This window comes from Lynx canadensis, chromosome B1 (genome assembly GCF_007474595.2).
Source record: "Lynx canadensis isolate LIC74 chromosome B1, mLynCan4.pri.v2, whole genome shotgun sequence".
In the NCBI taxonomy this organism is placed as follows: domain Eukaryota; kingdom Metazoa; phylum Chordata; class Mammalia; order Carnivora; family Felidae; genus Lynx; species Lynx canadensis.
In genome coordinates this window covers 15,403,297-15,415,691 of record NC_044306.2, presented here as the reverse complement: position 1 = coordinate 15,415,691, position 12,395 = coordinate 15,403,297, and the positions used below count along the sequence as shown (strand labels likewise).

The 12,395-nt window shown below is 47.2% G+C and overlaps 1 protein-coding gene across 4 annotated transcripts in view; it reads left to right on the top strand.

Annotated features, from left to right (window-relative positions):
* ACSL1 (acyl-CoA synthetase long chain family member 1) overlaps positions 1 to 12,395 on the top strand; it is a 72,597-nt gene that overhangs the window by 21,650 nt on the left and 38,552 nt on the right. For all 4 annotated transcript variants that reach the window (XM_030312121.2, XM_030312123.1, XM_030312122.1 and 1 more), the window contains exon 2: positions 517 to 743. In XM_030312121.2, the coding sequence (XP_030167981.1) occupies positions 549 to 743 (195 nt within the window). In that variant the 5' untranslated portion in view covers positions 517 to 548. The remainder of the gene's footprint in view (positions 1 to 516; positions 744 to 12,395) is intronic.

Below are 12,395 nucleotides of genomic sequence, written 5' to 3'. Positions count from 1 at the left end.
TACGGAGAGCATGGGGAAAGCGAGAGACATACCGACAAGTAGGTTGGTCCGTTGGACCGATCCAGAGCTGATGGGAAATCTTTTGGAAGAAGGGGGAGCAGACGGCTGCTGGGTGGTTTGGGCTTACTTGTGCCTCTTCCCCTTTTCTCCTCATTAGCCCTGATAACGAGACTTGAGTGTATTTGATTAGGTGGGAGAGAACAGAGGCACACTATCAGGGAAGAAACTGGTAACTTATGCCACTTGAGCATGTTATGGCGAGAATTCTTTGTGAGTGAAATCTTTTTAATGTGGGGAATGGACACTTTGCACAAAACGATGGAAGTCAAATGAATTTCTGACGTGTTCTTAGAAAAATGAAATTCGGCAGCCAGGAAGAGAGCTGGACCATCAGGCCTGTGGGTTTAATGCCTCGATTGGTCAGCCAGGCATCAAGTGGGATGGTTGGCCGTCGGGAATTCTGGAGACAAGTCCTGCCTTGCTGGAATGAACATGACATCTTTTCTCTCCTGACAGAATTCAGCTGAGGGAGCCAGCGACACAGGACAATGCAAGCCCACGAGTTGTTCCGGTATTTTCGAATGCCAGAGCTGGTTGACTTACGACAGTACGTTCGCACTCTTCCGACCAACACGCTCATGGGCTTTGGAGCTTTTGCAGCCCTCACCACCTTCTGGTACGCCACGAGACCCAAAGCCCTGAAGCCACCATGCGACCTGTCCTTGCAGTCTGTGGAGGTGGCGGTAAGTGGAGGGGCCTGCCGGCCTGCCATGTGGGTTTTCTCTGCATTTCCCCAGATTTCCCATTGAATGCGACACTGACCGGTTTCCGTCACCATCAGATATTTGCAAGGCCACTTTGTAAGCTAAACTGTGTTCAACAGACTGACGTTTGTCTATGTTAATAAATGGAGGGTGGGGGCCCGGAGGATTCCAGAAAGGATGGGCCCAGAGTCCCTGCTCTCGCAGGGCTGATGTTCCAGCAGAGAAGAGAGATGTCAAACAAATGTTCCAGAAAGAAGGATTTCATCTGCGGTATACCTGATACTTAGAACACATCCCCCAGCTGTTGAAAGGGACTCTGAGATTTCACCTAGAATGAGGCGAGGCTAGGAACTTGCCAGAATAACATGGCCACAGAATCTCAGTTAGGACATGATCAAGCAAGGGCATTCAGGAGGGATCCAAGGTTGAATTGTTGAGGACTGTGGTTGTATATAACATGGCCAAACTACAGGCCATGCTCTTGTCCTCATGAAAATGGAACCAGAGTGTGCATTCCCTGGTTAGGGCATAGTGGGTGGGATGGGACAGGGAAAGCAAGGGACCCTTTCAGAAAGATTTTTTTTCTTTTTTTTTTAATTTTTTAAAAAATGTTTATTTATTTATTGAGAGAGAGAGAGAGAGAGAGAGAGAGAGAGAGACAGAGAGTGCCTACGAACAGGGGAGGGGCAGAAAGAGAGGGAGAGAGAGAAAGAATCCCAAGCAGGCTCTGCACTGTCAGCACAGAGCCCGATGCAGGGCTTGAACCCACAGACCGTGAGATCACGACCTGAACCAAAATCAGGAGTTGGACACTTAACCGACTGAGCCACCCGGGCGTCCCAGAGAGATTCTTTCTTGATGTTTCTGCTCTGCTTTCCTCCCTTTTGAATCTCTTTAGTATAAAATGTGAGGGGTTGAAAAGATGAAGCAGCCACGTTCTCACTGGTGCCCTGACTCTCCACCTACTCTCTGCGTTGTGGTTTCTTGCTTTTCCCTACCTAAGTCAGAATCGATTTTCAGTATTCATAACTCTAAATGTACATAAAGAATGTCTCTTCTTCCCCTTCCTGCCCTGGTCCCCAGGCTGATGGCCATGAGGAGGAGAGGGTACCCTTCCACACGAAGCCTTGGCCTGCCTGATAAGGACCATTTTATTACTTACAGCATTTTAGTTCTTTTAGACAATTTTCTTGGATTCTTTAACTTGAAATTTTTATAATCTGTAGAAGATACATCAGTCTAATTCAGACCAAAATGTAAAGATAAAATGGCCGAATTATTGCCAAGAAAAGGTGTTTTCATACCTTGTTTAGAAGGTAAATGTGACTTAATATTTCACTTCAGCTAGTGGCGCCTGGATGGCTCAGTCAGTTAGGCGTCTGACTTCAGCTCAGGTCATGATCTCGTGGTCCGTGGGTTCGAGCCCCGCGTCGGGCTCTGTGCTGACAGCTCGGAGCCTGGAGTCTGCCTTGGATTCTATCTCCCTCTCTTTCTCTGCCCCTCCCCTGCTCACCCTCTGTCTCTCTCAGAAATAAATAAACATTAAAAATTAAAAAAACAAAATTTCACTTCAGCTAATAACAAGCCAAGAAGGAGTAGAATTTAATTTTTCTAACACATGAGTGTGGGGTTTTTGACATTCCTTCTCTTCTGGCGGAGGACCTGGTGCCTCAGGGTAGCATCGCCATCACTATGAAAAGAGTACTTGGCAAGTGCAGATTTAAGATATTTATAATTTAGCAGTAACTGTAAATGCCTAATTCTAATTGTATGAGAAATTGTGGAGGCACTTACAGTGTGCTTTTTAAGTTCCAGCTTAGCATAAAGTCATTCTGAGACTTATTAAAATAAGCATTCATGTCCTCTGTAGAACGGTGGAAAACTACTGATAAGCAGAAAGAAAATTAAAATCTATAATTCCACTACCTGGTAGAGTCTCCCTGATTTTTCTCTTCGCTTACAGAACTGGATTCAGCTCTGATTTTCAGAATTTGTCAGTCTTGGGAGTAGATACAAAATTTGTTTCGCATTTCTTTTTTTTTAAGATTTTATTTATTGTTTTGAGAGATAGAGAGCAAGTGAGTGGGGGTGGGGCAGAGAGAGAGAGAGAGGGGGACACAGAATCCGAAGCAGGCTCCAGGCTCCTAGCCGTCAGCACACAGCCCGACGCGGGGCTCGAACCCGCAAACCACGAGACCATGACCCGAGCCAAAGTCGGACGCGTAACCGACTGAGCCACCCCGGCTCCCCTGCTTTGCATTTCTAAAAAGAGAACTTAAAATACTGAAATAAAGACAAGCTTTGAGTTCTGATGCTCCATAACGACAGGTGCTTTCCTGTAGGTAGCGTGGTCATAAGGAGTTCTGTGGCAGAAAGAAGCACTTAATTCATTTCATTAAGTATTCATCAGGAGCCTGTGTATCTGGCACCGATGTAGGAACTGATCGTCAGAATAAAATACTGTTGTTTTGTTCCTTTGTTCCTTTGAAAACAAGTGCCATTTGCCAGTCCACACCCTGGTCTCCCGCCCTGCCCCCATTTCGCCTCCAGATTTCCATCCCCCTCTTCCCATAAACCTTCCATGGGTGTTAAAATGAGGAGTCTGCACTCTTTGGTTCTGCTGCATCTGATACCACCCACACTGGCTGATTCCAAGCTACACCTTCTTAAAGCTGTGGCCCGGAGGTTCTTGAGAAGTTACAGCTTCTAACATTTCCTTCTAGAAGTCAGGGTGACACTGGAGAAACAGATTCTGATTTTGTGGACATGTAGAGGGTGTTCCTCTGTGAAGGAAAATAGTCATTTATTGTCTTGGGGAACTGCATAAAAGTGGGAATAATTAAATTGTCAGCCTTTTGACAAGAAAAACAAATGAATAAAAATGAAAGTAACATCCCATTTATAGTTCTCTAAGCTACTTTGTGAAGAAAAAAATATTTCGCTATGGTAGTATTTACCTTCCTGTAAGAAATTGGATGAACTAAAATAAATAAAAGTAAATAAATAAATAAATAAATAAATAAATAAAAAGGGTGATAAAGAGGACGTTAGCACCGTGCTGTGCCCCATGTAAGAAAAGCAGTGAGGACATAAGCTGCAGAACGGGACAGAGAAGCTGAAGTTCGGAACTGAGTCCAACAAGTGTCTCTTCAGTTTCACACACGGTGTGCTCCAGACCCTATGTTGAGGGCCGAGCCCGTGAGTTTGTGGTGGCAGCTGACACCGTGTGTCAGCAGTGTGACCCGAAGGCCTGCCTTTCCCTGCGTGTCAGGGAGGAGTTCCATCTTCCACGGAATTCTTTTGCTTCTGCTCGGTAACTCCAAGCTGTGGGGGGAAGCGAGTGTCTCTGTGTCCGTGTAGCCTTTACTCACTTTCACAAGTGATTCACACGTGTCCAGGTTTCAGCTGGTCTCTGTCTGTTGGCCGAGATTGAGATCCCCGTGTCCCCCGGGTGAAGATGACCTTAACCGCAGTGACTGGAAACCCTTCGGGGCTAGTCAGGGGCCCAGACCGTGGTGGTCGCAGCTTAGGGACATAGGAGAGCGTGATGCAGCTAGAAGGGACCAGAGAAGCGAGCGGATTTGGCAGAGGCTGGACCTCGCTCCTCTGCTTAGACCAGGAAGACAGCTTTGGACAAGTTCCCCTGACTTTTCTGACCTTCACATTCCTTATCTGGAGAACAGAAGTGATAGATCCTTCCCTCCCTCACGGTTAAGAGGACTGCCTAGATACTTGCAGAGGGTCCACTTGGCCCATACCGAGTGTCCAGTAAGTGTTAGTTTTCTTCTTCTCTGAAGGCCTCCTCTTTTAACCCTCAAGTTTTATACACAGGAAAACAGCTGAGTCCCAAGAGGCGAAATTATATTACATAGTTAGTGAACTCTCTAGAGCTTTGTTATACTGCCTTCATTACAGTGGTTGAAAGTCAGGTATTGTAATAGGGCTTTACAGGGGGTGGGGGAGGATAATAAAGTTGGGGTCTGTCTAGATTAATTTGAAGAGTCAGTGGTTAGACCTTTGAACCCAGGAGCAGGCTCTTCCGAAAATGGGTATTGGGGGCAAAACCGTCTGAAGGTAATGCAGATGGAAGGAAGAAGCGGGGCTGGTGACGTAAGAACGGGGGCTGAGGTTCCACACATGAGATGGGTGTGGGAGCAGAAAGCGGGGTGGTGTGGGTGTGAGGCCGGGGCTGGGAGCACAGTGTTGTCACAGCCGGGGCGGCAGTGGCAAAACCGGATTTCTGGTGAGCTTCTGCCTCCCCGCATCCTCTGCCCGTGCCCCAGGTCGGATGTAGATGGGGTCGGAGCAAAACTTGGTGCCAGTCGGTCATAGGTCCACCTACCGGAGTTCAACGGATTGAGGCAACAAACCATTCCAAAGCGTAAATGAGAATCCAGGTAATTGCTGAAGGAGGAAGTGGAAAGAGTATGGGAATTCCTAGATTTGGTGAGAGATGTCAGAAGCATTGAAATGGCTCACTTGCCAAATTAAGACGGAAGGATTTATAATGTACTTAAATGAAAACCCAAGCTATTTGCCTTGTCTTTGAATATTAGAGAAGGGAGTAGACTGCAGAACGTAAAAAACTTTTCTATATCTCTAAGTCCATAGCTTTCTTAAGACTTCATTTTCAGAATATCAGAGCTTAGTTTCAGACTTACCTCGGGTAACCAAACAAGTCAGTCCATAACAGATTCACTGTTTAAACTTGTTGGTTACTGGACCTTGGTTCTAGCGTGGGTTCGTATCTTTCAATACGCAGGATCGGCTCTCTGGGGATCACTCATCTTGGCTCCCAAGTTGGATGACTTCCACACCAAATGATCTCATGACATTCAGGCACATGCTGGCTGGCTGGCCTTTTGGCGTAAAAGCTTGAGATTGATACATCCACATGTTGGGATATTTATGATTAGCAACTTGCCTTAAGATTTTATTCTTTTTTTTTTTTTAAGTTTATTTATTTTGAGAGCTCACGTGTGTGCGCACGAACAGGGGTGGGGCAGAGAGCGGGAGAGAGAGAATTCCAAGCAAGCTCCACACTGAGCATGGAGCCCAATGCAGGGCTCGATCCGACAACTGTGAGATCCTGACCTGAGCTGAAATCAAGAGTCGGACACTTAACCGACTGAACCACCCAGGCACCCCTTGCCTTAGCATTTTAAGCCTGTGCTATAGGAGGTGACACTCTGGATTCAATCCTCCATGCTTCACAGAGTAATTATCTGATGGCCTCCCTTCAGCAAGCACTTGGTCATCTGCCATGTGATATGCGCCCAGTACCTGGAAGAAGAGGCTGCTGTCCTCATGCAGCTTGTAGGCTGGCCAGCGGTCCTCCTGAGGTCTCCTTCTGTCCCTGGCAGAGGGTGAGGGTTGTCCTTAAACTAACAGGACAACTTGTTCTCATGCCATAAAGCCAAAACTCTGGTTCATTCTCTGATCAGAACCCTGAAAAAAGCAAACTAAATGGAACGTATCTGGCCTGTGGAAGCATTGCTCAATAAATGTCATGGTTTCCTCACATAGGACTTGCAGAGACAAAGTGTCTACCTCTGGGCTAATGACATTGGCAAAGCCAAAAGCGGCAATGCCAAAAAGAAGTTGACTCATGGAAGCATACATCAAATCACATCGTGCGCTTTAGGTATCCCACACTTTTGTCAGTTACACCTCAGTAGGGCTGGGGAAAAAACAAAAAAACCAAAAAACAGACAAACAAACAAAAAAAACAAAGGGCAAAAGCATGGCGATACCCTGGACTTGAATGGCTGGGGCTGGTTCCGGGTGGGGGTGCTGTTGTCCAGTGGGGTAGGACCAAACTCCACAGTGAGGCAGCGATGTAGGGAGAGTCTGAGTGGGAGCTGGGAGGGCAGAGCAGGAAGGGAAGTTGTCTGGGAAGGGCAGGGGCAGTCAGATGGTGGAACTAACACCGGCCCCACGGTCTGTGGAACAAGTGGCAAAGCATCTGTAAGAGGGGGCGTTAGACTCCCGAATTTGAACCCAGTGGGAGGTAGCAGGTGAGCGTGACGAGGAAAGGAGAACTATTAGGAGCGGTCTAGTCGTTTCTGCAGTCACTTGTAAATACAAACATTGATAAAAACAGAATTCCCATCTCCGGCAAGACTCGGAGTGGTGGAGCAGAAGCACGTGCAGGACTTCGGAAGCATCTCCTGGTTTGATGCTCTGGCTTCCTCCCTGCCGGTAATGCTTGTGCAAATCCTGTTTTTGGGCATTAGCTTTCGTTTACTTGCCGTTTGTAATTGCAGGCTTCCAGTCCTTGTTCCCCACTGCCTGTTCTTCCCCGGTCTGATTGGAAAATAATTGTGCATGTGGTCAAAGATGTCTGCAAAGATTTGCCTTTCTGATCTTTTTTAAAATGTTTAAATTTTTTTGAATTTGTTTTTGAGGGAGAGAGAGACAGAGACGGAGCATGGGTGGGGAGGGACAGAGAGAGGAAACACAGAATCTGAACCAGGCTCCAGGCTCTGAGCCTTCAGCACAGAGCCTGATGCAGGGCTCGAACGCACGAACCACAAGATCATGACCTGAGCCGAAGCTGGACGCCCAACTGACTGAGCCTCCCGGGCACCCCGCCTTTCTAATCTCACCCCTAGTTAGCTTGCCTGCTGTCGTGCTCAGAGAGTTTTCAAATGCATTTTTCTAAAGGGCTATGGCATCCGAGGGCATTTTCAGCCAGCGGCCCTAGCAGTTGGGGCCGTGGGGGTGGATGCAGAGAATGTATTTGGAGGGGCGTCTTTGTTTAGACCTAATATTCTGGGAGTGTACGAACGTCAGCATTTTCATGCCTTTAGGTAACTTTAGCACCTCTTCCAAAACGAAACAGGCTTCTTCATGACTAAGTATAACAAACCTCGTTGGTTACTTTGTCTTCACTCACGTTGCAGAAAACGTAACTGAGGTTCTCTGTGTTTTGAGGCCTGTCTGCTAATTAGAAGTGACCAGTGATTGGAATGAGGCGGTAGAAGTGTCACTGCTGGTCATGGTCACGGGGCAGCGGTGGGTGGCGTGAGTGGGCTGCAGAGTGAAAGACGGGCATTGCAGAGAACTGAAGGCAGGTTTCTGATCTCCGTGCCAAGACTAGGCCGCAGAAATATTAAGTAGCTGCCTTGAGGAATTCAAAGAAAGAAAGGTGATTGTTTTAGGGGGAAAATTTTTTTATTTCTGGATTCCATGTAAACCTGGCAGTAAAAGCTTCAGTTCACCGAACAGGAATATGGTAAAGCAGGTCTGAGAACACAATTTGATTTTGTACAAATGATGCTGCCTCTCACAGGCTTCATTAAGCAGGGAACATACACATGTTCATAAACGACAGACGCGTGTGCTGGAATATTTGTTAAAGTTTAAAAATAGCCTCCCCCAAGCAGGGTCAACGGGTGCCAGGTGAAAAATGGCAAATGTAACCCTTCTGAGCTTCTCGACAAAAAATCCCTGCTTCGCATTCGTGTCTTAGAAGGCCAACCATGGATGAGAAACAGACACCGGTTCCCTTTAGAAGTCAGAAGTGGGGCAGAATGTTTCGCATATTCCAAATGGCAGGCATGTAGAGATGTCATAGGCAGTTTTGTTTTGCTGGAACAATGTGTGTTTGTGGGGGTTTGGATTTTGTGACTCCAGACTTTCTTCCCTCTCGCAGAGGTGGGAGGGTGCCATTTTCCCTTCTGTGGTTGGCTGATTTCCCCTGGTGATGAGCTTGAAATGTGCTTGTCAGCCTCCACCCCACCCCCCAACCTAAGCAACTCCTCCCCTTGGGAAGGCAGTGGGGAGGTGCTCAGGAAGTAGGAAACAGGAGAGTGAACTAGGGGTGAGATGGAAGGTGTTCTAGGGCTTTAGAGGAAAGTGTTGAAGAACCGAAGAAACCCAGGCGGCCATCTGTGATCCGGGCCCGGCTCCTCCAAGATGGAGACTAACAGCATGGGGGCGAGTTTGAACCCTGCTTGTGATCCACAAAGAAACTTCTCACCGTATCGGATGTCCGTGTCTCTGGACAACATTTGAGATGTCACATGAAAGCCTCCCCCGCAGTCTCTTCGCTCACCTGTGGAGTGGCTGGCTGGCTACACTCAGGTGCTCAGGAAATACTTATCCTCCGTCGTTCCTGCACTCAGATGACAGAACCCAGCACTGACTTGATGGTTCCGCCCTTTCTTTACTCCCTGGGCGGAAAGGATCTGGGGAAGTCAGCTAGTTAAAGGGTGAGCATCAACGGTGAGCCTGAGGGCTCTTCGCTCCGCGGGGGCATTTACTGTGTTGCCTATCATGGGGCATCTAGGTGTGTTTTAGATGTTCTCTTATCATTTGGGAAACATGGTTTGGAAGGCCACTTACTGGCTGACCTCTACAGGCTCTGGTTTGATACAGCAGAGAGTCCAAGAGGTCAGTGGATGGAAGAGTAGTTTTGTGCCTGTTTCTAGAAAGAAGCAGACAGTGTGGTCTGCGGAGGGTAAGATGCACGTAAAAACGTGTAAAAATGCCAGTGCTGGGAAGAGTAGTTCACATGGAGGATGTTGGCAACAGCAAATAAAAAGATAGAAAAATAAAAGGTCCCCCCCCCCCACACCCCGCCGTGGCCCCCCCACCCAGGGCTGTGATTCCATGTGGAGCCTTTCCCCCAGAGACGGATTTAACATTAAAATCCACATGCATCTTCAACAGTCTCCTTACAAGTTACACCACTGTTCTGTTCTCCTTCCCTCCCGTGTCTCCCTCCGTCTTCCTGCCCCTTCCCCGTTAGAGGGACTAAACAGTAGTAACAAAGGAGGAACTTGACTGTCAGGGCCCAGATTGAGGTGAGTGACACCACAGTTTCTAAGGCCTGGGTCTTTCCATCCCGCAGAAAACCTCAAGGGTGTCATTTTGTTTTGCATTTAGATATGAGAGTGCACAAAATGACCATCACCATCAAGAGTCCTTTTTGTCAAATACAGGCTCCCCCTGTTATCCGAAAGTAGAGCGCCCCCATGAAAGCTTCTGTAGGTCTAAATGGCATCAGTCAAGAGCGTCCGCCATTTTCCAAAAGTTCAAGTTAGCCACTTCCCTTTTATAAAACACCTCCATTAGTACAGTAACAGCTCTTTCATAAAAGCAGAACTCCTCTTCAGATTTCTTCTGGTTAGTGAAAACAGACAAGTACTCATTGGGTCTTTCATAAAAGTGCCATAAAATGAACTTTCAGAAAGCAAGGGATCCCTGTATTGGCAAGGGTTCTGGTCTCGGGGACCACTGATAATGCAGATGTCCACTGTGGCCCTGCCCTTATTGACCCTAAGTGGATTGAACTTGAACCTTTATTTCCTAATTCAGCCCACGTGGGGAGACTGACCTCAAGAGGAACCTTAGCTTCTATAGATGTTGCAGAATGTACTCATGAGCAGTGATTTGCCCATCGTGTGTTTGATTCATCATCTTCTATTTTTTTTTAGCTGGAAAACCTATAAAACCACATTAAAGAAGCGTATAGCATAATCCTCCTTGACAATCAATCTTACTGACTGATTTCCTGCACATTTAATTGGAGTTGTCTGTTTAGCTCTCCGTTTCTTGAGCACCATTGAAACCACCCCCATACCCCCAAATCTGTAGGTTTATACCAGAAGTCCAGAAGGGCCAAGTTTAAAGTACTTTTTTTTCCATATAAGTAGATGTTCCTAGAAATAGCCACATGTACTTGCACGACCCAGTAATGAAATGCCCTTCTTTTGAAATAATTCGAATTTGTAGCACATACAGACATCTTGAGCTTGGTGGTTATAGCTGGGCTTCCCTATGCTCAGTGCAATCCCTCCCCTTTGTAGGCATAAGTAAGGTTGCTAACACCCAGTGTTTACAAATAACATTTTTGTTCAAGAAGAATGGTAACACGTATGCACATCAAAAATGATGATTCTTCAGGGGAACGTGTGCTCATTTCACAGAGCGACACATTTCAAAGCATAGATCTTGGGGGCGCCTGGGTGGCGCAGTCGGTTAAGCGTCCGACTTCAGCCAGGTCACGATCTCGCGGTCCGTGAGTTCGAGCCCCGCGTCAGGCCCTGGGCTGATGGCTCAGAGCCTGGAGCCTGTTTCTGATTCTGTGTCTCCCTCTCTCTCTGCCCCTCCCCCGTTCATGCTGTCTCTCTCTGTCCCAAAAATAAATAAACGTTGAAAAAAAAAAAAATTAAAAAAAAAAAAAGCATAGATCTTGTTTAGTGCCCTCCCTGCCCCCCCCCCCCCCACCACCCTTTCATTTCAGGCTCCTCTGTTGAAATTACAGACTTACCTTACAAGTCAGTGAGTGTGACCTTTTATCCAGTCTCACCGAATCGGTGTGCCTTTTTGGCATAGAACTCTTTCACTGCTTCCTCTTCAAACTTCTGCTAATAATTATTCTAATGGCTAATTAGAATAATAATAAATATCTTGTCTTCGGATTACTTTCTTAAGATGATTTGGGATGTTTGGGATATGACTAACTTCTTGAACTTGGATTTGGCTGTTTTCCCTCCATGTTTCTCAAAGTTCTGAAGATTATATACCACCAAAAGATTAACCTTAACTCAAGAATTATTTAACCAGAGTGTGTTGTGAAATTATACTCTACAGCAGTGGATTCTCAAAATAGGACTTGGGAAGTTGACCTGTGTTGAGAGGGACATTGTCTCCGTATATCCAAAGCTCAGCTAACTCTCTTCTCAAACCTGGCCCCCATGCCCAGCCTTCTGTTTCTGATAAAAAATGGAACTGCTATCTTTAGACCTCCTTCTCTGCTCCTACACCCAGGTACTTGCCAAATCCCATTCATTAGCCAGTACTCCTTCTGAGGTCACCCTTCTCCCCATGCCCACTTGCCACTGCCCTCACTCAGGTCCAAATGAGTGGATTTCCCTCCCTCCCATTCTTCAGGCTGCACACGTTTCTTGTAGATTTCTTTCTGAAGCATTACTCGGATCTTCACCACATCCCTGCTGGGATCCTAATGCCTCCAGGCTGCTGGTTGTCACTATATCGTGCACCAGAATCCCCTGGAGAGCTTGCTAAAACACGGCCTGCTGGATCACACCCCCAGGGTTCCTGATTCAGTACATCTGGCGCAGGGCTAGCTAGTTTGCTTTCCTTACAAAGGCCTGGTGTTCCCCAGACCATCCTTGGAGGACTTCAGCTTGAGGGTGAGCCCGTGCTCCCAAGACTCCAGGCTACTCCTGTCTATTCTTTCTGACTTCCTCTGCGCTCTTTGCTTAGCTGGTGCTCTTTGGAGCCCCTCGAGTGATGTAAGAATAAGACTTGGGCTCCTTCAGAAAAAGCTCTGAGTCTTATTCGCCTGATTCCCATCTGACCCATTGACAGCTATAAGGGTCCTCAGCAGAACGCATGGGGAGGGCAGTATTGCTTTAGCAGAGACACCACTGAAGGATACCATGAATGAATGAGGGTCATGATAAGAGGTGGTGTAGGGGACCCTGTCCCAGGCTGAGGTGATGAGGACCTCCCTGTGGGCTACCACGCTGCCTGTCCATCCCGGCCATGAGTTGATAAGCAGAGCGGGCTGGGCCAGTGGCCAGGGGGCAGTTATTTGTGACGGTCTGCACCTCTGCACCAGGCATGCCTCTTTTCTTAGCTTTCTGTCACTCAGTC